The 24,866-nt window shown below is 41.3% G+C and overlaps 1 protein-coding gene and 1 pseudogene across 1 annotated transcript in view; both read left to right on the top strand.

The window, feature by feature from the left end:
* The first annotated feature begins 465 nt into the window (after nucleotides 1-465).
* LOC132429067 (H/ACA ribonucleoprotein complex subunit 3 pseudogene) lies at nucleotides 466-659 on the top strand (annotated as a pseudogene).
* A 2,871-nt stretch (nucleotides 660-3,530) lies between these two features.
* The window catches only part of MRPL48 (mitochondrial ribosomal protein L48), a 63,208-nt gene continuing 41,872 nt past the window's right edge, over nucleotides 3,531-24,866 (top strand). The window contains exons 1-2 of the mRNA XM_060019660.1: nucleotides 3,531-3,596; nucleotides 16,311-16,478. Coding sequence (XP_059875643.1) covers nucleotides 3,531-3,596; nucleotides 16,311-16,478 — 234 coding nt within the window. The remainder of the gene's footprint in view (nucleotides 3,597-16,310; nucleotides 16,479-24,866) is intronic.

Here is a 24,866-nt window from a genome sequence, read left to right as displayed (position 1 = left end):
CTGCATGCTGCAAGGAAGATCCCGCGTGTTGCAGCTAAGACATGGTGCAGCCAAAATAAATAAATAAATAAATAAATAATTTTTTTTTTTTTTTTGCGGTTCGTGGGCCTCTCAGTGTTGTGGCCTCTCCCGTTGCAGAGCACAGGCTCCGGACGCGCAGGCTCAGTGGCCAAGGCCCACGGGCCCAGCCGCTCCGCGGCATGTGGGATCTTCCCGGACCAGGGCACGAACCCATGTCCCTTGCATCGGCAGGCGTACTCTCAACCACTGCGCCACCAGGGAAGCCCAATAAAATGTTTTTAATTGGCAATTTCTTCACTTATAGAATTGACTGCTTAGTGAATGCAGCTTCTGTTTTGGACAGATTCTTTTTTTTTAATTTGCAAAGTAAAAACTTCCATATTTTTTTAAAAGCACAACATAATATGGGCAGACGGAATTGGACCCTCTGGCTTTGGTGTGGTCATGTTTCTCCAGTATTATCTCAATGAGCAGGGAGACCAGATCTATTCGCTGAAGAAGCTTGACCCTGTGAGACAACAGACCTGCATGGCCCATCCTGCTCAGTTCTCCCAGGCGACAAATACCCTTGACACCATATTACCATCAAGGCATGCTTTAAGGTGCTCATGACCCAGCAATTGCACCCCGTCCTCTGAGGAGCTCTTAAAATTTCAGGTCTCTTCTGCTGTCTGCTCGCCCTCAAGAGACTTTCTGAAACCAAGCTCTTCAATCTGTGAGCCTTGAAGCTTTCCTACGACCCTTGCTCTTTGGAATCCAGTCTCATGATTGCCTTGGATCATGCTTGTTGTGAGGCAATCCTGTTGTGAGGCAATCATGTTCCGTTTAAAGGGAAGACGTTTGAATCTTCTTATACTTTGAATCACTGCCAGGTTATTAAAATGATTTGAAGAAAAAAAGAACATAATATGACCCCACCAACATTACCACCTACTCCAATTAGCACAGGGTCTAAAAATCCCTCCTATCCTTGTGATTTCTAATTGCTCTCTATCCCAAACCTTATAGTCTTGAAGGAAAAAAATATGCTACTTAAAGATATCCAGAAATGAATGTGATGGGGAAGCATTGGCACTACATATACGCCACATTTCATCTTGACTTGGACACATGCTGGAAGGACTAGCCTCGTTCAAGCCTCAATAGAAAGCACCATGTAAATCTCAGAGAAAGAGAAATTCATAATATTTACTTTACAAATTAATGAACAAAATAAGAATAAAGATGGTAACAGACCTAAAGTTCTCTGTAGATATTTGTTGAATAAAATGATTTTAAACTTCAGACATATGTGCCCAATTTTTTTTAAAGTCAAATTTTGCAAGGGCATTTCTATTAATGTACACTGGTAGAAAAAAAATTTAAGTGAAATTGACATTTTGGCTCTTAGCCTGAACAGGGAGCCCTTCATGTAACTCAGCCAGTAAAGATTTAGATTTCTAAAATCTTGGTATGCCAGGCCATGAATTACAGACCCGTTCTATAAACTTTATGTCCTGAAGTAAGCCAGGGTCCTGCTTGTTGATCCTGCTTATTTATGTTAAATAAATAAATAAAATAAAAAATGGAAAATAACAAGTTTTTGTGAGGATGTAGAGAAATTGGAACACTTATCCATTTTTTAAAAAAAATTTTATTTATTTTTTGCCTGCATTAGGTCCTTGTTGCTGTGTGCAGGCTTTCTCTAGTTGCAGCGAGTGGGAGCCAATCTTCGTTGTGGTAAGCGGGTTTCTCGTTGCGGTGGCTTCTCTTGTTGCAGAGCAGGGCTCTAGGTGCTCGGGCTTCAGTAGTTGTGGCACGCGGGCTCACTACTTGTGGCGCAGGGGCTTAGTTGCTCAGAAGCATGTGGGATCTTCCTGGACCAGGGATTGAACTCATGCCCATGCATTGGCAGGCGGATTCTTAACCACCGCACCACCATGGAAGTCCCCCCTTATCTGTTTTTGATGGGAGTGTAAAATGGTACAGCTGCTGTGGAAAACAGTATGACAGGTTAAAAGTTAAAACAAAAAGTTAAAACATAGAATTACCATATGACCCAACAACCCTACTCCTAAGTATATACTCAAAAGAATTGAAAACAGGGAATCAAACAAAATACTTGTACGGGAGTTTTCATAGCAGCATTATTTGCAATAGCCAAAAGGTAGAAACAACCCAAGTGTCCATCAGCTAGCTAATAAATGCAAAAACAAATTGTGATATAACCATACAATGGAATTTTATTCAGCCATAAAATGGAATGAAGTACTGATACATGCTACAATATGGATGAAACTTGAAAACATTATACTGAGGAAGTAAGTCAGACATAAAAGGACAAATATTGCATGATTCCACTTATGTGAATTATCTAGTAAAGGCAAATTCAAAGAGACTACCAGGGGCTGGTGAAATGGGGTAATGGGGAGTTATTACCAAATGGTAGAGTTTCTATTTTAGGTGATAAAAAATTTTGGAAACAGATAATGGTGACAGTTGCACTACACTCTGAATGTAATTAATGCCACTTAAAAATGATTAAGAAGGATTTGCAACAACATGGCTGGAGCTAGAGGGTATTATGCTTAGTGAAATAAATCAAATACTGTGTTTTCACTTATATGTGGAAACTAAAACATAAGCAAATGAATATAACAAGAAACAGAAACAGACACAGATATAGAGAACAAACTAGTGGTCACCGTTGTGGAGAGGGGTGGGGGAGGGACAAGATAGGTTAAGGGGATTAAGAGACACGAAGTAGAAGATATAAAATGAATAAGATACAAGCATCTAATGTAGAGCCAATGTTATAACTTTAAACGGAGAATAATCTATAAAAATATAGAATTACTACATTGTAAACCTGAAACCAATATAACCCTGTAAATCAACTACAGTAAAATAAAAAAATAAAAATGATTAAAATGGAAGTGTTCCGTACATACATTTCAGCGTGCGCGCGCACGTGCACACACGCACACAAAAACCTGGGCCTAAGACTTGATCTGGAGTAGGGTGGCTCTAAATTCCAGAACAGTCCACATATATGACTGTTGGGCCAATGGTAATTAATAGTATCACCTTAGGCTTTCAAATCTGTGCCAGTTTTAACAATAAATTATATGGTCACCCTACCTCTAAGGATCTGATTTTAAGTGGTTCTGAGATCCTAACCACAGTGCATTAGGACCTTGGAAAGGTTTTGTGATGACATCTCCTTTTGAAAACTAAAACCCGCCGGCCTCCTGGGAACTGGAGGCAGTGAAGGAAACCTCTTCACTTCACACGAACGCCCTGCTACCAACTGGCAAACAGCCCTTTCCTCTGGGTCCTGATAACCCGAGACTAAAGAGAAACACTGGGAGGATAAAAGCGGAGGCCAAAGAGCGAAGTGCTCCCCCAGCCCGTCTCGGTCCCTCCACACTCAGTATGGCTGCTCCTGTCGGAAGTGGGGGAGGGATGCACCACCTCTCGTACGCCCCAGAGGGGCGGGCACTAGGAGCCAAATGAGCTTCAGCGGACCAATGGGGAAAGGCAAGGGGCGGGAACTCGCCAGGGGCGTGGGCCAGAGGGCAGCCGGCGCGTCCTGGGTGAGACGGGCCTTGCTCGCATATTGTGGTTGCCACGTTATTCCCAGTTCTTGTGGCCGGATTTTGCCCTGTCGCGAGCTACCGTCAGCGCTTCCGGGTTGAACTCGAACTGAGCTGATCAGCCCTCACCCTATCCAGTGCTTGTCCCTCCCCTTCAAAGCCAGCCCTTGTCAGTGCCCAGCTGGCCCCTCCCTCGTCTTTGAGATGACTCATCTCTGTATCCCAACAATAAATTGGCGGCGCCAGGTGTGGCCTAACACATTTGAACTTAAAACATTTTTTTTCTGATTATAAAAATATATGCATAATTTAGGAAATTTGGGAAAGCATAATGAAAAGAAAAATGCTGATATCCCACCGGCCAGAAATAATCATGACTGATTTTTGTCATTCTTCCTTTTTTTTTTTCTGTGTATCTATTTTAACACAATTGGGGTAATGCTATATAAAGTCATGTATTCTTTGTTACAAAGTAAGTATTTTTCTGCGTCATTTTAATTGAATATATAGTATAAAGTATTCCATGGATGAACGTGCCATAATTTTTGTATTTCTCCAATGGGCAATTAAATACTTGGAGTTTTAAGTGAATAGCAGGTTAGGGGTGGGGCAGGTAGAGAAGGAGAGACAGCTAAGAACTGGCTACTCCACAACTTGATCTTCCCTTTGTAAAGTTGTTCCACAAGAATTACAAGATTTTAGAGCCTTTAGACACTTTACAGTCTTAGGATTCTAGAGTATTACACTCTTGAGAAACTCAATCATAATATCTTGGGGTGGTAAGGATCTCTGAAGAAATAAAACCAAACTTTCACCAAACGTAGAAGTATCTAATAATCAGAGCCTTCTCAAAAGTTGGGTCTTTTCGGACTTCCCTGGTGGCGCAGTGGTTAAGAATCCGCCTGCCAATGCAGGGAACACGGATTCGATCCCTGGTCCGGGAAGATCCCACATGTTGCAGAGCAACCAAACCCCTGCGCCACAACTACTGAGCCTGTGCTCTAGAACCTGCGAGCCACAACTACTGAAGTCCTCATGTCTAGAGCCCGGGCTCCACAACAAGAGAAGCCACTGCAATGAGAAGCCCTTGTACTGCATCGAAGAGTAGCCCCCACTCGCCACAACTAGAGAAAGCCTGCATGCAGCAACGAAGACCCAATGCAGCCAAATAAATAAACACATACATTAAAAAAAAAAAAAGTTGGGTCCTTTACATTTAAGATGTCACCTCTTACTAGATGTACTCAATCTTTCTCCTGTGTTAAAATGGCTGTAACAACTCTTCACAGCCTGGTCAAGAAATATGTTAGGTCTTCCAGCCCCAACTTCTGGTAGGAGCTTTCCTAGTTATCTAAATGTTGTCTTGCCCTACAGTTTCTAATTAGGCAGATAAGCAGGATAGAGAAGGGGGAGTTTTCCATGATTTTATTCACTTATTTATTTACTTGACAGGAGAGAAATAAGTTTTGATCTCTTTTGTTCCCTCCCATGGGACTTTCCATGGGAGTAAAGGGACTGACTGCTCAGGGGGCCTGTAATAATGATAAATTGGCCTGAATGTGGGTCTCCAAGTAACAATGATCAAATGAGATAATGTTGAGATGTAGAGGCTGGATGAAAAGAGCATTGGGCTAGGAGGCTAAAACCTGAGTCCACTTTCTAGCTGTGTGATGTTGAGCAAGTCACTTCAATCCTCTGAGTCTTAATTTCCTCATCTTGTGATGAGGATGTAAGTCCCTCTTTACTTTCTTTATAAGATTGTGGTGAAGAATATTTGAGAAAATGTCTGTGAAGGTGTTTCAGGAAAAAGAAAGCACTGTGTTGCTGTTATTATTAGATGGCATAAACATTTTTTAAAGAAAGTTTTGAAACTTTTGAAGAATCATAATCCGGAAAAATTGGGGGAGAAGATATGGCAAAGGTCAAGTGGCATAGTAACTCCCCTAGGCCTATATGACTGTGCATGTAGGGGAGTCCTTCATGAGGTCAGTGACCACTTCTTACATCATGAAAGTATTATCAACAAAGGGTGACTTCTGTTTTACTCAGAAGAATTTACCTCTTTGGCTTGGAAGGAACAGGGTTACCTCAAGTGATTTAGGGTAGAGATTTGTTGAGCATTTCATGGTAGGGATACACTTGCTGGAGGACCCTGAAATGCTGAGCAGTCCAGTCTCAGGAAGAGTTGGAATTCAGGAAGAGAGGGTGGTTCTAGATTTGCGAAGGGGCTAGGGCCCACAATAGAGTTGGAAGGTCCTCTTAGCCAGACTTGAAGAATAATCTGTTCACTTGGATTGAGTTTTAGTTTCCTCATCTATAAAGTGGAAAGAATAACGAACTGCCTATGTATGGCAGAATAATGGAATCCAAGACCATTAGAGATGGAGGGCCTTCAGAATTGTATATACATATAATGGATTAAAAGGGAGCTGTTCTAATTAAAGAAGAAGGCAGGAGTTTTGGAGGGTAGCCCTACTTACTTGGCCTTTCCCTTGATCTTAGAGCTTCTAGGGTATCATCCTTATTGTACAGTTTTGGATATTGAAGTCTGGAGAGAAGTGACTTGCTCGGGGTCGCATAATGGTAGTGCTGGGACTTGAAAACAGGTTTCTTGAACCCCAGCATGATTTTCTTTCCCTGAATATAAGCTGCTTCCTAAAACATGATAAGAGTATGTATAAAAGGCTGAGATTGACAGGAATAAAAGTATTAAGACTCCATGGGCTTCCCTGGTGGCACAGTGATTGAGAGTCCGCCTGCCGATGCAGGGGACGCGGGTTCATGCCCCGGTCTGGGAAGATCCCACATGCCGCGAAGCGGCTGGGCCCGTGAGCCATGGCCGCTGAGCCTGCGCTCCGCCATGGGAGAGGCCACAACAGTGAGAGGCCCACGTACTGCAAAAAAAAAAAAAAAAAAAAAAAAAAAAAAAAGTATTAAGACTCCAAAGGATAAATGGGTAACCAGCAATTCACAAAGGAAATAAAATTGTATAACAAACCATGGGAAAGTTTCAATCATACTAACAACAGAAAATGAAAACTATGCAATTTATACTCTATCAAATTTGAAAAGATTTTTGATATGAAATTTTTTACTTAACAAAATTTGGAAAGTTTTCAAATATATTAATATTCAGTGTTTCTGGAGGTGTGGTAAAACAGGAAATACAGAGAAATAAAGTGATAGCAATTTGACAAACTATATCAAAAGCCTCAAAATGAATCTATCTGGAAGTAATTCTGCTTCTCATGATAGCTATCATTAGGAAATAATTTTAACATGAAAATTTAGTATAATCTATAATATTAAAAGTAGACAATTTAGGATCCAATGATACATTTTTGTAATAGAATATTATTCAGCTACAATATGATATTTGCAATGAGTTCTTTTAGTAAATTAGGGTATAGATTATGTTATAATATACTGGAAACAAAACTACCTTGGATGCAGACCATATTAAAATTATTTTTAAAATACATGGATAAAAGAGAAATATAATGAAATGTTACCATACTGGCTGTCTTTGGGTAGTGTTGATTTTGTTTGTTTTTTAAAATAAATTTATTTATATTTATTTTTGGCTGCGTTGGGTCTTCGTTGCTGTGCGTGGGCTTTCTCTAGTTGCGACGAGCGGGGGCTACTCTTCATTGCAGCGCGCGGGCTTCTCATTGCAGCAGCTTCTCTTGCTGCGGAGCACAGGCTCTAGGAGTGTGGGCTCCAGTAGCTGTGGCTTGCGGGCTCTAGAGCGTAGGCTCAGTAGTTGTGGCTCACGGGCTTAGTTGCTTCACGGCATGTGGGATCTTCCTGGACCAGGGTTTGCACCCATGTCCCTTGCATTGGCAGGCGGATTCTTAACCACTGCGCCACCAGGGAAGCCCTATTTGTTTATAATTTTCTATCTTCTCCAAATGTTTTGCAGTAAGTATGCCCTCCCCCCCATTTTTAAGAAACAGTCCTCAGAGACTCAAATAGGAGTAGCATATCATGAGAACTATTTATATTTTGATTAGGAAACTTGGGGGTAAAGATGTTAGTATTCATCAGCAAGTCCAGTGTTTGTCCACAGATATTTTCTGGTGCCTCCAATATGTACATGCAATAAAGATGCTGAGAGAAACACAATGCTGAATCACACAGGGATTCTAAAATCAAAGAGCATCATCTGGGGGTCAGACAAACACATCTGTAAAGAACTATAATACAAGTGGTAAAGTCCAAAAGGGAGGTATAGGAAAATAGGTAGAACGGAGTTATCAGTGTAATAGAAGCAATGGGTATATAAATAGGAGTGGTTGGAATGGTAAATTGGAGATAGATTGTGAGAGTTATGAATTCCAAGGAAAGGAGTATGTTGTTAAATTGGAAGGCTATAAGTAGCTATTGAAGGTTTTGGTTTGTTTTTTAATGTTGTTTTTTAAATCATGATCTCCATGATATATACTTCAGGAAGGCAGCTTTTGGAAATAAACTGGAGTGGGGATGAGACTGAAGGCTGTAGATCAATTAGAAGCCAGCACAATAGTTCAGGTGAGAGACAGTGAAAGTGGATCTTGGGAGGTAGATGTGGAGGTAAAGAGGAGGAGGCATTCAAATAAAGTCAGATAATTGGAGGACAGGATAATTGGAGATGAAGGTTAGAAGCTCCTATCTCAGTAGGTCAAGAAAGTATTCCCATCTTCTGAGGAATTTATTTCAAAATCAGCCTCCACATCGTGATTTTGTAAAATCTGCACTTGTGTCTCCTATGCCAAGCTGCCAGGGAGGAAAATTACACTAGCAACTCTGAGTAGGTTGCTAGAGTGAAATTACAGCTTTTCTGTTTCTGTTTTTTAGTACACATGTGATATCTGGGGCTTGAGCAGCAGCAGCACAAAGGATTCTTCCTAGTTCATAAGAAGAGTTTTTCATATGTTGAGTAATGGTGTACATTAAAAAGGTGGTTTAGTGCAGGCCAACCTGAAAGGGATGGGAGGAGGTGGGAGAGGATGGCCTCTCAGGTATCCAAGTACCCCAGTATCCCTATGCTGGAGGACCTTCGTGCTGCAGGTACTCTCCCGGTATCCCTGTGCTGGAGCCCAGGCTGGACCAACCTGAACACAGGTTCTGGGCTTCTAGAAAGATTCTCAACTGAGTTGAACATGTAGCTGCTTGGTGAGAGGTTCTTTGCACCCTCTCCCTCTCTTCTTATGGGCTTCTAAGATCTCATTAACCACTTGAGCTTCCCTCTTGCAGCCTCTTCCATCATCCTTTCTCCCTCTTTCCGGAGTTAGGTAATCCCCACTCACTCGGCCCAGCCCTGCACAAGCAGAAAACTCCTGGTAAAGTACAGGCTGGGGAGTCAGCACCATTTCTTTCTGGCTTTTTTTAGGTAGCCAGCTCTCTTCCGTCTCTGGCCTTCTTTTTTTTTTTTTTTTCCCTTTCAAGTATGATTTTCTTTGTACCAAAACTATACCAAAAAATAGAAGCAGAAGAGTCCTACTTGAAGCTAAAATAGTTTTCAGTTGGAGGTAGCTTAATGCATATATTTTCACTTAAGCCAAAAATTAGAGCTATTTGACACCCTTGGGAAACTTTTTATAATAGGTACCACAGAATCATTACTTTAAAGGAAGTTTAACCTGATATCAAACATATTCTTTTAAAGGGTCTCCCTTTATTCTCTCTTGTTCCCTAAAGCTTTCTCAGATGTGGTTGTGCTGTGGGCTGGAACAGATATTTTTAAAAGCTTTTAAAGACAACTGGCTTGTAAAAATAAAGCCAGAAAGGCAAAAGTTTCTCCATGCTTTTGTGTGTGTGTGTGTGGTGCAAGATCTGGAAAAAAAATCTAAAATTCATAATTATATCTAGGAACCTATAAATATTCACTCATTCATTATTCCTTTTACCATTTTAGGAACCTCATTGTGTTCTACAAACTGTGCCAAATGCTGGGGTTACAAAGAAAAATGAAGAATATTCCTTTAAGAATGTGCTACACAGGACTAAGTATAACATTAAGTGGACAAAGGTTGGGAGAGATGGGCTTCCCTGGTGGCGCAGTGGTTGAGAGTCCGCCTGCCGATGCAGGGGACATGGGTTCGTGCCCCGGTCCGGGAAAATCCCGCATGCTGTGGAGCGGCTGGGCCCGTGAGCCATGGCCGCTGAGCCTGCGCGTCAGGAGCCTGTGCTCCGCAACGGAGAGGCCACAGTAGTGAGAGGCCCGCGTACCGCAAAAAAAAAAAAAAAAAAGATTGGGAGATATCTGTCTTGAGGGGGAGGAGAAATTTACAAAGCTGAAGAAGTTGGTGCTTCAGTGCATTTAGCCTCCATTCTTATCTGGGAAAAGACTGACCTCATTGTTAGTTCCTCGGTTAAGTTGCTTGGGGACCAAATTCATGTGTGTTGTGTAAATGCCAATTCACCAAGTGTTGGTTTGAGATTTAGGATTGGCAATGGAAGGATCTCAGAGCCTCCAGTTTGCTTTTTGCTGTTGTTGACTATAAGAATGGACTTCCAGAGCTAATAAAATCTATTGTCATTACCCTGTTTTTGTCATGTACAAGGTGTTTAAGCTTAGGCAAGCCACCTATCTTCTTCCCTTAGTTTTGTCATCTACAAAGTGAGAAAACATACCTATCATCCTACCTTTGGTAAAACTGCATAATGTTCATGTAGGTGGTTTGATTATCTGTGTTAATCTTTGAGGTGGAATAAAAAAGAATGCTCTTTAAAAAATGCTCACAATTGGGACTTCCCTGGTGGTCCAGTGGCTAAGACTCTGAGCTCCCAATACAGGGGGCCCGGATTCGATACCAGGTCAGGGAACTAGAGTCCACATGCCACAACTAAGAACCCACACGCCGCAACTGGAGATCCCACACTCGGCAATGAAGATCCTGCATGCCGCAACTAAGACCCGGCACAGCCAAATAAATAAATAAATAAATAAATAAATAATGCCCACAATCTAGTGGGAAAGATATACAAGTGAGCAAATAGTTACAATATGCTGTGTTGAGGACATGAAAAATAGGCCAGAGAAGTATAGTGGAGGGACCATACCTTCCTGTGAAATGCATGCAAGAGGCTAAATAGGAAAGGTAACATTCAACTTGTGTCTTTTAAAGAGAAGTAGGAGTTTTCCAGGTGGATGAGTAAAGAAAGGTCATTTCAGCAGAGAAAATTGCAGGTACAAAGGTAGGGAGGTGTGAGAGAGTATATCATGGTTGAAGAATTACAGGAATTTATGTTGACTGGGGAGTAATATTTGTGTTGAAAAGGGTGGCAAATGAGGCTAGATAGGTAGACAAGTTCTAGAGAGTGAAGGACTTGGTATGTTGTATCCAGGAGTTTGGACTTAATACTATAGGCTACTCTAGGGAGCCACTAGCCATATGTTGCTATTTACATTTTAATTAAAATTAAATTAAAATCCAATTTCTAGGTTGCACTAGTCACATTTCAAGTACTCAATTGCCATAGGTGGTTGGTAGCTACCATACTGGACAGAGCAGATAATAGAACATTTACATATTTGCAGAAAGTTCTGTTGGGCATCACTGCTACAGGTAGTGTGTGGGGAGCATTAAACGTCCTTGGGCAGGGAAGTGAAGTGACATGGTCATATTTGTTATATTTGTGATTAGAAATATCACTCTGATGGCAGCATTAAGAATGGCTTGGAGGAGAGGGAGAGAGGGATTTGTCAAATCATTTTAAAAGTGAAGTGATCATAATTTACTATTTGGTTACCTCTTCCTTAGCCCTACTGTCTTAGCTGCCTCCCCTCCAGTATCCCCGCATCATGAAGGCAAAACTATCCAGAATTTAGGCCTAAAGGATTTACTTCAGGCAGCCCTTACAGGTGGCATTCAAATGTTTCATCCCTTTTCTTCTATTTCTCCCAATGGGGAGGTCACAAGGGATTTGTTGAGCCTCAATCTATTTCCTACTCTAGGCTGATGGCCCAAGAGGCTTTTAGAAAATAAAGAGAGGGGAAGCAGCATATCATATGCCTGGGAGAATGGGAAACTGACTTCTCTGCCACCTATTTGTAGACGGGTACTCGGTACTCATCCCAGGATATAACTCAGAATGTCCCTTACTGCCCACATCTAATCAGGCACCATTCCTTGTCATTATACCTCCTTAACATCACTTATATTAATTCCTCTCCATCTCTATCAGTGCCTTAATTTAGGCCTTCCTTCTTCTCTCTTATATTACTCCCTTAGGGAGCTTGCAGGTTGATGAGCACCTGAAGATTTGGGGAGAGTGGTATGCTCAGAGAAAGTATGGAAGCTCCTCCTCCTTTCCCCATACTTTGCCCTATGCATCTCTTCCATCTGGGTGTTCATCTATAGTCTTTACCATATCCTTTTATAATAAACTGGGAATCCAGTTTAAAAAATTCCTCCCTTAGTCTTCTGGCTGGACTCGCTGGCTTCATTCTCTCCTCCACTATTCCACTCTTCACTGGCTCCTGACTGGTCAAAGCTTCCCCAACCCTTTGGCCTAGGATTTACTGATGTGACTCTGTTCTTCCTCTCTAGTCTCCTCTGATCTTCCTCTCACCATTTTTTCTCTATGTCTACATTTCAGCCAAACTTGAAGTTCCCCAGACATTCATCACTCCCTCTTTTTCAAAACCACATAGTGAGTAAATGGCAGAAGCAGGATTGGATTCAATACACATTCTCTCATCCTTATGTCTGCTTATGTCTCTACTATGCCACTTGTGAAAGTGCAGACAGAAATGCCATTGTAGAGATGGGTTAGAGGTAGGAGAAAAAAGAGCTAGAAGAAGAGGAAGATTTCAATCAGTTCACCAGATGCATATTACCATGGTTCAGGCCCTGGAGTAGATACTGGAGATACAAAGACAAGTCTATAGAAGGATGAAGCAAGAAGGTAGGAGCCTTAGTACCTGGAAAGTATCCTGTGTTGAGGTATGTCTTGGTATCCCCAAGAGAGTTTTAGTTTTTAGAGTCTGGAGACAAAATAAGTCAGAGAAGCTACAAAATAATGGATAGGGAAGGATATCTGATATCTGTATGAAAGTGTCCTTCTGGGAAGTTCAGTAAGCTCATATACCTTCATAACTCATGACATAATCAACAAAGCTTGGCAACAAAAATATAGATTCCAATACATTAATAGATATTGCTAAAGTATCTTTACATCCATGTATGCTGATTTCACCTCCCTTTTGGGTCCTTGATTCCTGACCTTTTAAAGTATTCTAGTGTAAAAGGGAAGCCTTTTACTTCGATACATAGAACTAATTGTCCCCTTCTTTTTACCTCTTCCCTTCAGCTTCCTCCCTCCTCAGAGTGTAGGAACAACACAAAGATGGATTTGTATCTTACCAGATAGCATTTACCTGGACTAGAGAAGGAAAAAACTCTCTGGCTTAGCCAACCTGCCCTTTTGGAAACCTGTATTTGCAGTCCTATGGAGCCGAAGGAGCACAGGTGTTGAAATTAGCCAGCTCATCGCTTACAGTGTGCCTTATGTTAACTAGGTAACTTCTTTGTGCCTCTGTTCCTCATCTATGAAATAAGTATAATGATCCCCAGCTTCACAGGGTTATTGGGAGAATAACCTGAAAAGATCTGACCTGACACACTAAGAACTTGAAGTGTTTTGTTTTGTTTTGTTTTTTCGATTTAAAAATTCACTTCTGGGACTTCCCTGGCGGCACAGTGGTTAAGAATCCGCCTGCCAATGCAGGGGACGCTGGTTTGATCCCTGGTCCGGGAAGACCCCACATACCGCGGAGCAACAAAGCCCGTGCACCACAACTACTGAGCCCACGTGCCACAACTACTGAAGCCCGTGCGCCTAGAGCCCATGCTCCGCAACGAGAAGCCACCACAATGAGAAGCCCGCACACCGCAACGAAGAGTAGCCCCCGCTCGCCGCAACTAGAGAAAGCCCGCACACAGCAAGCAATGAAGACCCAACGCAGCCAAAAATAAATAAATTAATTAATTAAAAAAAAATCACTTCTAAAAATCCCAACAGCTTTTAGATACCCATGCAGACAATAACCTGTGGTGGAGCTATGACTATGACTTGTCTGCTATTTCCCCAGGAAGAATGAATTGCCATCTCTGTGCTGCCCCCAATACTTTACACACAATTCTGCTATTTCATCTGCCATACTATGTATTAATTATTTGTTACTTTCTCTTTCCCATGTTTGATTGTGAGTTCCTCAAGGACTGACATCCTGTCTGATTAATTCATTCCAGCATCTGGCACAAGATGTGTAGATCCGACTTCTAACCTCGATGTAAAAGCTGATTGACCCTAAGTGAATTTTCCAACATTCAATTGCCTCATAAAAATTGATAATAACTATTTAAAATTTTTTTTTTATTTTTTTGCAGTACGCGGGCCTCTCACTGTTGTGGCCTCTCCCGTTGTGGAGCACAGGCTCTGGACGCGCAGGCTCAGCAGCCATGGCTCACGGGCCTAGCCACTCCGCGGCATGTGGGATCTTCCCGGACCGGGGCACGAACTTGTGTCCTCTGCATCGGCAGGCGGACTCTCAACCACTGCGCCACCAGGGAAGCCCGATAATAACTATTTTTTATTTGAGTGGCCGCTATGTGCAATGCATTATGCTCAGTGCATCATTTAACTGTGAATTTGTCTCTTTAGGTGGTCTCTTAGCAACTCTTCTCCACAGGGGTTAAGGGCTACCTCTGGGGGACGTAGATTTACCTACACAGCCCTTTGTAGCTCCTTGGAATTTCATCATAGGAAGGATTGATAAAGCAATAGGACAAGGTACTTGGCAGGGTTTCTGACAACAAAGGAAACTCCCTGTTACTGAAGACCTATTCATATTTACCAGTTTTTACAGCTTTTCCTTGCTAAGTACAAAAATAGTAACAAAAACAGTAGCAGCAGCAATAATAACAGCAACAATAAAAATAACTGCATATTTGTTATTTCACTTGATGTTGACTTTGTAACCATGCACTCCCTTCATACAGAGTTTGTATGTATATCTCTGTAACTGGAATCCTCATTGCTTTATAATTGTTTACAACTTGGCCTCCTTACTAATCTCTATGAGCCACTTAAAAATTGTATATATTTAAAGTGTAAAATATGATGATTTGATATACATATACCTAGTGAAATGATTACTACAGTCAAGCTAGTTAATATACCATTTCCTCACATAGTTAGCTTTTTGCGTGATGAGAGCACCTGAAATCTACTCTCTTAGCCTATTTCCAGTGTTCAATATGGTGTTATTAACTATAATCATGCAGTACATTAGATCCCTAGATTTATTTATCCTGCATAACTGGACATTTGTACCTTTGACTAACATCTCCTCATCTCTCCCCTTCACCCCCACTGCCCCAACCCCTGGTAACCACCATTCCATACTCTGCTTCTATGAGTTTGACTATTTTATGTTCCACATAGGTGAGATCGTGGAGTATTTGTCTTTCTGTGCCTGGCTTGTTTCATTTAGCATCATGTCCTCCACGTTCATCCATGTTGTCACAAATGGTAGGATTTCCTTCTTTTTAAATGCTGTTGTAATATTCCATTATACATATACTGTTTATACTGTTTTTGATAGTGGCTGTATAAATTTACATTCCCACCAGCAGTGTGCAAAGATTCCCTTTTCTCCACATCCTCACCAGCACTTGTTATCTTCTGTCTTTTTGATAATTGCCATTCTAACAGGTGTGAGATGATATTTTGTGGTTATGATTTGCATTTCCCTGATGATTGGTGATGTTGAGCGTCTCTTCATATACCTACTGACCATTTGTATGTCTTCTGAGAAATGTCTGTTTAGATCCTTTGCCAAATTTTAAATCAGGTTGTTTTCTTGCTATCAAGTTGAGTTCCTTATATATTTTAGATATTAACTCCTTATCAGATGAATGATTTGCAAACATTTTCTCCCATTCCATAGGTTGTCCCTTCACTCGCTGATTGTTTCCTTTGCTGCACAGAAAAACTTTTAGTTTGATGCAATCTTCTATGAGCCACTTAAGGGCAGGGACCATGTAAATATTCATCTCTGTCTTCCCAAGTTTCAAAGGATTGGCACAAAGTCATGCTAAGTAAATGGTTGATATGTGTAAAATAAGTAAATGAATGTGTGCTGTGACATTATCTCATGTGAGAAGGGGTATGTCAGAGGGAAAACACTTTGTATAAATGAGACAGTTTGAAACTCAGCTCTGCCTCTGTCGGTTGGCCCTAGACAAGTCTCTTAACCTCCTGCAATATCCTTACATGTAAAATCCAGTGATAATATCTAACAGGCTTGTTATGAGGAGTAAAGTGATGCTCTGAGCATAATGCGCTGTACATAGTGGTCACTCAATAAAAAATAGTTATTATCAATTATTATGAGGCAACTGAATGTCAGAAAGGCTCACTTAGGGTCACTCAGCTTTTAAATAGAGGTTAGAAGTCAGATCTCCACGTCCAGTGCTAGACGCTGGAATGAATTAATCAGGCAGAATTTCAGTCCCTGAGGAACTCGCAATCAAACACGGGAAAGAGAAAGTAACAAATAATTAATACATAGTATGGCAGATGAAATAGCAGAATTGTGTGTAAAGTATTGGGGCAACACAGAGATGGCAATTCATTCTGTCCGGAGAATTCGCAGTGATGGTGACACTTGAGCCGTAGTGGGCGACTTCTAGACACTGAGTCTCATAAGCTGCCGGAACCAAGGTGCTGCGGGAGTTGAGTGAGCCTCGGTCGGATATTGTTACCGGACCGGATCGAGGCCGTTCCGTCAGTGTTTTCGGACGCCCAGCGGTCGCGGCTTCTTGGGCCGATCTTCAGCTGGCACAATTACAGGCCGCGCAGCAGCAAAGGATGAATAGAGCTCTGGGAAAGGTAACGTAGGTTCCACGCACGCTGGGCGCGGGGGAGGTGGTGAAAAGAGCTGAGCTGCGAGGTGGCCGCAGGGCTCTCACGCTGCTGCAGACATCCGGGTAAGAGACTTGGGAGAGAACAAGGCTCTTCCCAGAAGCACGTGCGGCGCCTTGTCAAAGGGTTGCGCTTAGTCGTCTGCTCCCGGGGCGTTAACCCGCGCGCCACGCCCCCCTTCGCGCTACCCTCGCCTCGCATTGGCTGGAGCCCCGCAATGGGAATCACAGCGGAATAGGTCCAAATAATATGTACGACATTGAGCAGGTCATTTTATTTTTGCTTTAGGTCATCAGCTTCCAGATTTTTTTCTAAGAATACCGTTTTGACTCGCTGAACAGATTGGGATGTGAGGCTACTTGGTGACAAGGGAAGGGTAATAATAAAAAAATATTTTTACTTACAAAACCTTAATTACGTGACTGCAGTAAAACCGTGTGAACCACGTAAAGCATTCCTTGACTTTCCCTTGTTCTCTTAACAGATTTCAGCTGTGCTTTTTCAGTTGTACCATGCTGCTTAGAATAATGACTTTTTTTTTTTTAGCAATTCATGTTAAAATTTTATTCAAGGCATTAATTTGGAGACTACTCCATGATACACAGCATGATCATTGCTGCTCATGGATCTACTGGTCCTAACTTTGGGGCAGCCCCTGAATGTCTCTAGGTTTGTTTCCTTAAGATCCCAAACCTCACTTCATCCTTAATGAAGTAACTCTCTGTTGTTCACTTTAGCCAAATTGTGAGAATTTAACTAGATCTGGTGAAAAGATAATAGAAAAAAATCAAAGTTTTAAAATTTAACTGTTAAAGATGGTCAGATTGGTGGCTCCATGCTCCTGCTCTAAGAGCCTTGATTCTGAGGAATGCTGAAAGGGAGGGATCATTGTTCAGGGAATGCTGTTTTTGGCCATTCTATACTCCTGAAGAGCCCATGGAAATCTGTCATAGGCTATCACCTAAAGATACAAGGGCATATAGGGCCCGTCTGGGTCTGATGCCACTGTTCCCTTCCAGACTCCTTTGTTACTGACTTCACTCTTCCGTTCTGCCCTATTGCTTTGGCCAGGTAGTCTCTTCTTTATTTACCAAATGCTGAATTACTAATCTTTGATCTTGTGGAGCTTTCTCACTTGGAATGCCCTCACCTTTTTCACCACCTATCCAAATGCTCCATGGTTCAAGGCCCAGCTCAGGTCTCATCTTTTCCTTAAAAGCTTTCAGACCATTCCAGCCAAAGTGCTTGTTTATTTTTTGAACTCTTAGCTGGTATTATCTTTTGGCATCTAATCATATGCAGTCCTGTGACCATCCTTGTCTCAGCCTGTCTGGAAGTGTTAGTTAATGCTTTACATTTATAAGGAAAACACATGGGATTTGCATCAGACCTGTGTTCTATCTCTTGCTAGCTGTGTGACCTTAGGCAGGTTATTTGACCTCGCTGTGCTTCAGTTTCTTATCTGTAAATGCAGATAATGGTGCCCATCATATGGAATTGTTGTAAAGATTATAGAAGATAATGTAAGAGTATTTTCTAAGTGTGAAGGACTATACAAATAGGAATATTGATATTATTCTATAGTTAATAAACTGCTTTCATTTCCATAATTTTATTTGAGCTTCATGATATGAGATAATCCTGGCAGACACAACAGATAAGGAGGTGGAAACTACTGGTGCAGTGTCTGGTACATAATAGGTTCTCAAATGCTTTACCAAATGCCTGAATGAACGAATGCCTTGCTTATAGGTCAACAGTCTCTTTTGTGGTAGTGCTGAACTGGAGCCTAGATTTTCTACCCCTCCTAAAACCCCACTGCCTTTCCTCTTCTGAGTATTTTGCATCTCCCTAATTTGATAATAATCTTGGTTTCTCTCATCTGTGAAATGAGGAATGAAAACCTTCCTTGACCTTCCCAGTTGTCAGTCCTTCCCTTCTTTGTGACCTGTGCAGCCCATTATACTGATCTCATTTCAGTGTAATAAATAATTTGCACATCTACTTTCCTCATTAGCAAGATTGAGGGTAGGGACTTCCCTGGTGGCCCAGTAGTTAGAATCCGCCTGCCAATCCAGGGGACACGGGTTCGAGCCCTGCTCCGGGAAGATCCCACATGCCGTGGAGCAACTAAGCCTGTGCGCCACAACTACTGAGCCTGCGCTGTAGAGCCTGCGAGCCACAACTACTGAGCCCACATGCCACAACTACTGAAGCCTGTGCTCCTAGAGCCCATGCTCTGCAACAAGAGAAGCCACCGCAATGAGAAACCCACGCACCACAACAAAGAGTAGCCCCCACTCGCCGCAACTAGAGAAAGCCTGCATGCAGCAATGAAGACCCAATGCAACCAAAAATAAATAAATAAAAATAAAATAAAATAAAAAATTAAAGAAAAAAGAAAGATTGAGGGTAGGCAACTGTATTTTCTTCATGTCTGTATATATGCAGTCTACAGTGTACTTGACCTGATAAATATTGAATGAATAAGTGAATGAAAAAATGTTGACATTATGTGGTAAGTACACAGTAGAGCTGGGACTAGAACTTCAAACTCTTAGCTCAGTGCCTGGGACCCTAAGAAATCATCTCAAATTTTAGATGAGTGAGAAGCTCAGCTTTACTGGAATAAAACTGGGTGGGATCACATACCTCGTTAGGTTAACAGAAGTAGTAAAGCAGCATTGATCCAATTAAGACACTAATGCTGATAGTCATCAGACTTCAGAAAACATTGTTTGATCAAGATGGAAGGATGGTGCCTGTGGAAGTCAACATGCACAGGAAATTGGTAGTGACTCACCTGCTGAGTTACTTTGCAGAGAAAATGGATGGTGTTGGAGTGTCAAGCTCAGGTCTGGATGTCACTCACCCTCAGATTACCATTCTTTTCGGGGATTACCATACCCTTGAACCACAAGGATATGATTAGGGGAGTGGTGGTGATCACAAAAGATATGCTAGCCTTACCAGTCCAGAGGGAGCAACCTTGGGGACTGATCACATAGTAAGATGTTTTCAAATGAAACGCTGAAGGCTAACATGGAGCAGAGTTCATATGAACAAATAGCAGTGAGGATTGAAAAAAATGACAAATCAACAGACATGAATTAGGAGGATATAAGAAGATATGAAACAGGAGGACAGAAATTTCAGAGGGCCTAGCAGGGCAGGGAGTCCAAAAGCCCAGCAAAATGGTCAAGAAGTTGGCTATTTCCTGGTCGCTACTAGACTGTAAGTTCTGGAGGACAGGGACATTTCTCTATTTTGTTCATGGTTTTATCTTCAGCACTTGTCACATACTAAAGTACATATTGTTCAATAAATGAGGAACTGAACAATCACCACAGTTATTGTCACTGCTCCCAATTTGACCATTAACAATGTGCCTTGCACTTGCTAAGTCCTTTTCATATAATATCTAATTTAATAGTATCAACAACTCTATGAGTTTTTTTTTATTTAACTTATTTTTTTATACAGCAGGTTCTTATTATATGAGTTGCTTTATAACCTGTTTAGAGATAAGGAAGTGAGGTTTGGAGAGATTTACTAATTTGATCAGCAAATATTTATTGTGCACTTGCTATGTGCCAGAGAGTATGCTAGATGCTGGGATGTAGTAGTTCCTGTCTTCAAGGAGCTTATATTTCCAGCAAAATAGACTAATTAAACATACAACTACCTTTTGCTGTATACCTGAAACTAGCACAATATTGTAAATCAACTATACTTCAATAAAAAAAGTATAATTACTTAACTAATTGTGATAAATGCCTCAAAAAAAAAGATTCTGTGTGCTATATGGTGTGTATAACAGCAGAATTCAAGTAAGTCTGAGCAGTCAAGAAAGTTTTCTTGGTGATGTTACATGACTAAGACTTAAAGAATAATAGAATTTAGACTGGGAGAGCATGTGCGAAGGTCCTGAAATGAGAACACGTTTGGAGTTCCAGAGGGCCCAGAGGAAATTGGAAGGGAGAGAAGCAAGGGAGCTTGTATCAAGGGAGAGTGTGAGGAGAAGTATGGGGATGTTGGGGAGATGGTAGGGGATTGGGCTTACATTTCAGTGACCACAGTTGTTTTGAAACATTTTAGTCCTGGAGGAAGGTAGGGAATTGGGCTTAACAGAGCTCAGCTGTGGCCTAGAAGTGCCATCCAGCAATATGGTGTGAGGCCAGATATTCCTTTCTTCCTCCCTTCCTCTCAATCTCTCTCTCTTTCTTTTTAAAATTGAGATATAATTCACGTACCATGATATTTACCCTTTTAAAGCGGCTAATTTAGTGGTTTTTAGTATATTCATAAAGTTGTTCAGCCATCATCACTAATTCCAGAACATTTTCATCATTCTAAAAAGAAACGTTGTACCCATAAGCATTTACTCCTCAATTCCCCCCTCTGCCCACCCCCTGGTAACGACTCATCTACTTTATGTCTCTATGGATTTGTCTGTTCTGGTCATTTCATATAAATGAAATGATATAGCATGTGAGGCCAAGTATTTCTTTTTTTTTTTTTTTTTTTTTTTTTTGCTGTACGCGGGCCTCTCACTGTTGTGGCCTCTCCCGTTGCGGAGCACAGGCTCCGGACGCGCAGGCTCAGCAGCCATGGCTCACGGGCCCAGCCGCTCCGCGGCATGTGGGATCTTCCCGGACCAGGGCACGAACCCGTGTCCCCTGCATCGGCAGGCGGACTCTCAACCTCTGCGCCACCAGGGAAGCCCCAAGTATTTCTTAAGTGACTTGCGAAAGATCATACAGCTAGTAACGTGGAGGAGCTGATATTCAAACCCAGGTCTGTGTGAATCTATAACCTGTGTTCCTAACTGCTGTAAAGACTCAGTGTAAAGACAGGCTTTGATAGTCACCATATTAAACACATTCAGAAGAGAATGGCCAAAGAAAAAATTACAAGCAATCAATTTCGAAAGAACTTAGGAAAAGGTCAGCTTGAATACCACTTATTAGCTGTGTGCATCAGACATATTAATTAACATTTCTGAGCTTTGGTTTCCTTACAGTAAAATGGGGGTAGAAATATCTACTTCACAGAATGGTTGTGAGGGTTAATGCAAATGATATTTGGCATAAAGCAGGTTCTCAACAAATGGTAGGATTATTTAGGCTATTATTATTATCATTATTATATGAATTTCGCTGCTATTAAATTGGTATTGTTCTTTTGAGAGGTAGTATGGCAGAATGGAAAACATGGGTTTTAGAGTCAGATTTGGTTTGAATTCTTGGCACCTCTTACCAAACCTATAACTTTAGGCAATTTACCTAAGCCTCTGTTTTTTCCTCTATAAATAGAGGCAATTATTTCAATGCTTCTATTAGAGGATTGGTGTAAAGATTGAGCAAAGTGCTTAGCACAAAGGATGTACTCAATAAGTGATAGTAACAATGCTATTTTAAATAATATTTGTTGATATACAAATATATTCTGTTAATATTCATAAGACAGTTGCTTGCCTCATGGGCCCCTTACCCACTTCTGTCACCATCCACCCCAGGGCTTTGTTGTCTGAAGTTACTCACACACCATAGATTTTGCCCCGTGACTTCAGTTCTTAAGTAGCTGTGTAGTCCTTTTCTGGTTCCTGACTCCCGAGCTCATGGGACAAGTATTTTTGCAACCCACTGCAACAGCTCTGTCCTCATTCATTCATTCAGTAGAGTCACTGGCCTTCTCTTCCATTTGGTCCGGAGCTGGAGCTGCTCTTCATTTGCTGACTGCGGGGAGAGAGTATTTGTGGATACAGTCCCAAAATAGATTACTTTTGTCCTGATAAATGATGCCGAGCATTGCAGGGGAGAGGAAGCACATTTCCCAGAGCTGAAAGGGAGAGTTCACACCACAGTTTGAATGTCTTCCAGACAGTTGTCAACCCTTAAAAAGATTTGGCTTTTAGATAATTAAATCCATAGCTATTGTGGAGACTCAGAAATCTGAACAATTGAAGTGAGGAAAAATCAGTCTCATCTAGATCTTTCTTCCCATCCAATACCTCTTCTGTATGAAGTGACCCATTTATTTAAGAATACATTCTGTTCACTCTGATTTCTGTTCTGTTTGTCGTGGTTGATAGATCTTGCACCTGGAGGGACGTTAGAGTCATCTGTTCTAAGTCCAGAGAGGGGAAAATTACTAGCCAATCACTAGTATGGTGACCAGTGGGGGCAGAGCCAGCCAGAGCTCCTGTGTCCTGGGGCTCCCAGTTGCCTGCTCTGTCTTTTATGCTGGCCAAGAAAAGGTTAAGCATATTGTACACATGTTTACAAAGTCTTTTAGTATCTGATTTAATTGTCATTTTTAGGATTGTCTGCATACTTTGTCCTTCCTTCCTTCTGTTATTCATATCCTTCCCAATCTTCATGACCTCACATTCTCTGGGACACTTTTCCTAAATTTGATCATTTTCCCCCCTAAATTCCTAAACACTAACACATTCATTTATGGGAGAGAGGGTGTAGAATAGTGGAAAAATTATAGGCCTTGGAGTCAGAGAAACCTAAGATCCTATGCTAGTTCTGATAGTAGTTGTTTGACTTTGGGTAAATTACTTAATCTCAGTTTCCTCAACTGTAAAATGGGATAATAATATTTATCCTGTAATGGAATTATGATTTAGACACATGGTAGGTGCTCAGCAAAATAGATGTGGGTCGTAATAAATGGTAGCAATGATTGTCATTCATTCACTTCTTCCTAATCATTTATTTATTTACTAAAACAACAGGAAGATGATATGACTCTTGCCCTTGAGGATCTCTTGGTTTAGCATAGTGGCCTATGGGTGATGTTAAGAGTTTCAGTGAATCTCTTGAAGTAGTATGCAAACTTTTTTTCCCCCTTACTTACTTAATTTATTTGATTCTACATACTACATTTTAATTTTTTTTTTTTTGGGGCCACGCCATGCGGCATGCGGGATCTTAGTTCCCTGACCAGGGATTGAACCCGTGCCCCTTGCATTGAGAGCGTGGAGTCTTAACCACTGGACCACCAGGGAAGTCCCCACCTGCTACATTTTAAAAAATTGAAGTAGAGTTGATTTACAGTGTTTCAGGTGTACAGCAAAGTGATTCAGTTATATATATATGTATATATACACATATATATAGATTCTTTTTCATATTCTTTTCCATTATAGGTTATTATAAGACTATAGTTCCCTGTGCTAAGTATGCAAACTTTTGTATATTCGTGTCTATATTTATTTGTCTGGGGAGAAGGTTCATGATTTGGGGCAGATTATCAGCAATATCTGATCTGTAACACCCCAAAAGCTAAGAACTTCTCCTGGCCATCAACACCTGGATTCCCTGCCAGAGGTGCTTGTTGTTTGTGCCACCTATTTTGACTTAATCATATAATACTGTGGTATTGCTTAGCTGTTTAATACAAATGTGTATTCATATCTTCAGCCATTCAAATTCCTATAAGGGGTTGTGCTTACATTTTTTAAACAGCTTTATTGAGATATAAGTCATATACCATACAATTTGTCCATTTAAAGTATACAATTCAATGGCTTTTAATATCTATAGAGTTGTGCAACCATCACTACAATCAATTTTAGAACATTTTCATCACCCCAGAAAAAAAACCCATATCCCTGAGTTGGCATCCCCAGCTCCCCAGACCTCCCCCAGCCCTAGGCAACCACTAGTCTTTCTTTCTCTATAGATTTTCCTATTCTGGCTATTTCATATAAATGGAGTCATACAATATTGGCCCTTTGTGACTGGCTTCTTTTATTTAGCATAATGTTTCCAATTTCATTCATGTTGTTATATTTTGTTTTTACAGTCCCTTTCATATTCATCACAGTAGTTGACACATAATAGGCTTTTTAAAAAATTTATTTTTATTTCTTAAAATTTTATTTATTTTTGGCATCATTGGGTTTTCGTTGCTGCGCGTGGGCTTTCTCTAGTTGCGGCGAGCGGGGGCTACTCTTTGTTGCAGTGCGCGTGCTTCTCGTTGTGGTGACTTCTCTTGTTGTGGAGCACAGGCTCTAAGCACATGGGCTCAGTAGTTGCAGCGCGTGGACTCTAGAGCACGCGGGCTTCAGTAGTTGTGGTGTGCAGGCTTAGTGGTTGTAGCTTGCAGACTGTAGAGTGCAGGCTCGGTAGTTGTGGTGCACGGGCTTAGTTGCTCCGCGGCATGTGGAATCTTCCTGGACCTGGGATCAAACCCGTGTCCTGTGCATTGGCAGGCGGATTCTTAACCACTGCGCCACCAGGGAAGTCCAAGCTTTTTTTTCTTAATTTAAAAAGATATTTATTTATTTACTTACTTATTTTGGCTGCGCCGGGTCTTAGTTGCAGCATGCGGGCTCTTAGT

Source organism: Delphinus delphis, chromosome 8 (genome assembly GCF_949987515.2).
Source record: "Delphinus delphis chromosome 8, mDelDel1.2, whole genome shotgun sequence".
Lineage (NCBI taxonomy): Eukaryota > Metazoa > Chordata > Mammalia > Artiodactyla > Delphinidae > Delphinus > Delphinus delphis.
The sequence above is the reverse complement of the archived record's forward strand: the minus strand, read 5'-3'. Positions and strand labels throughout refer to the sequence as shown.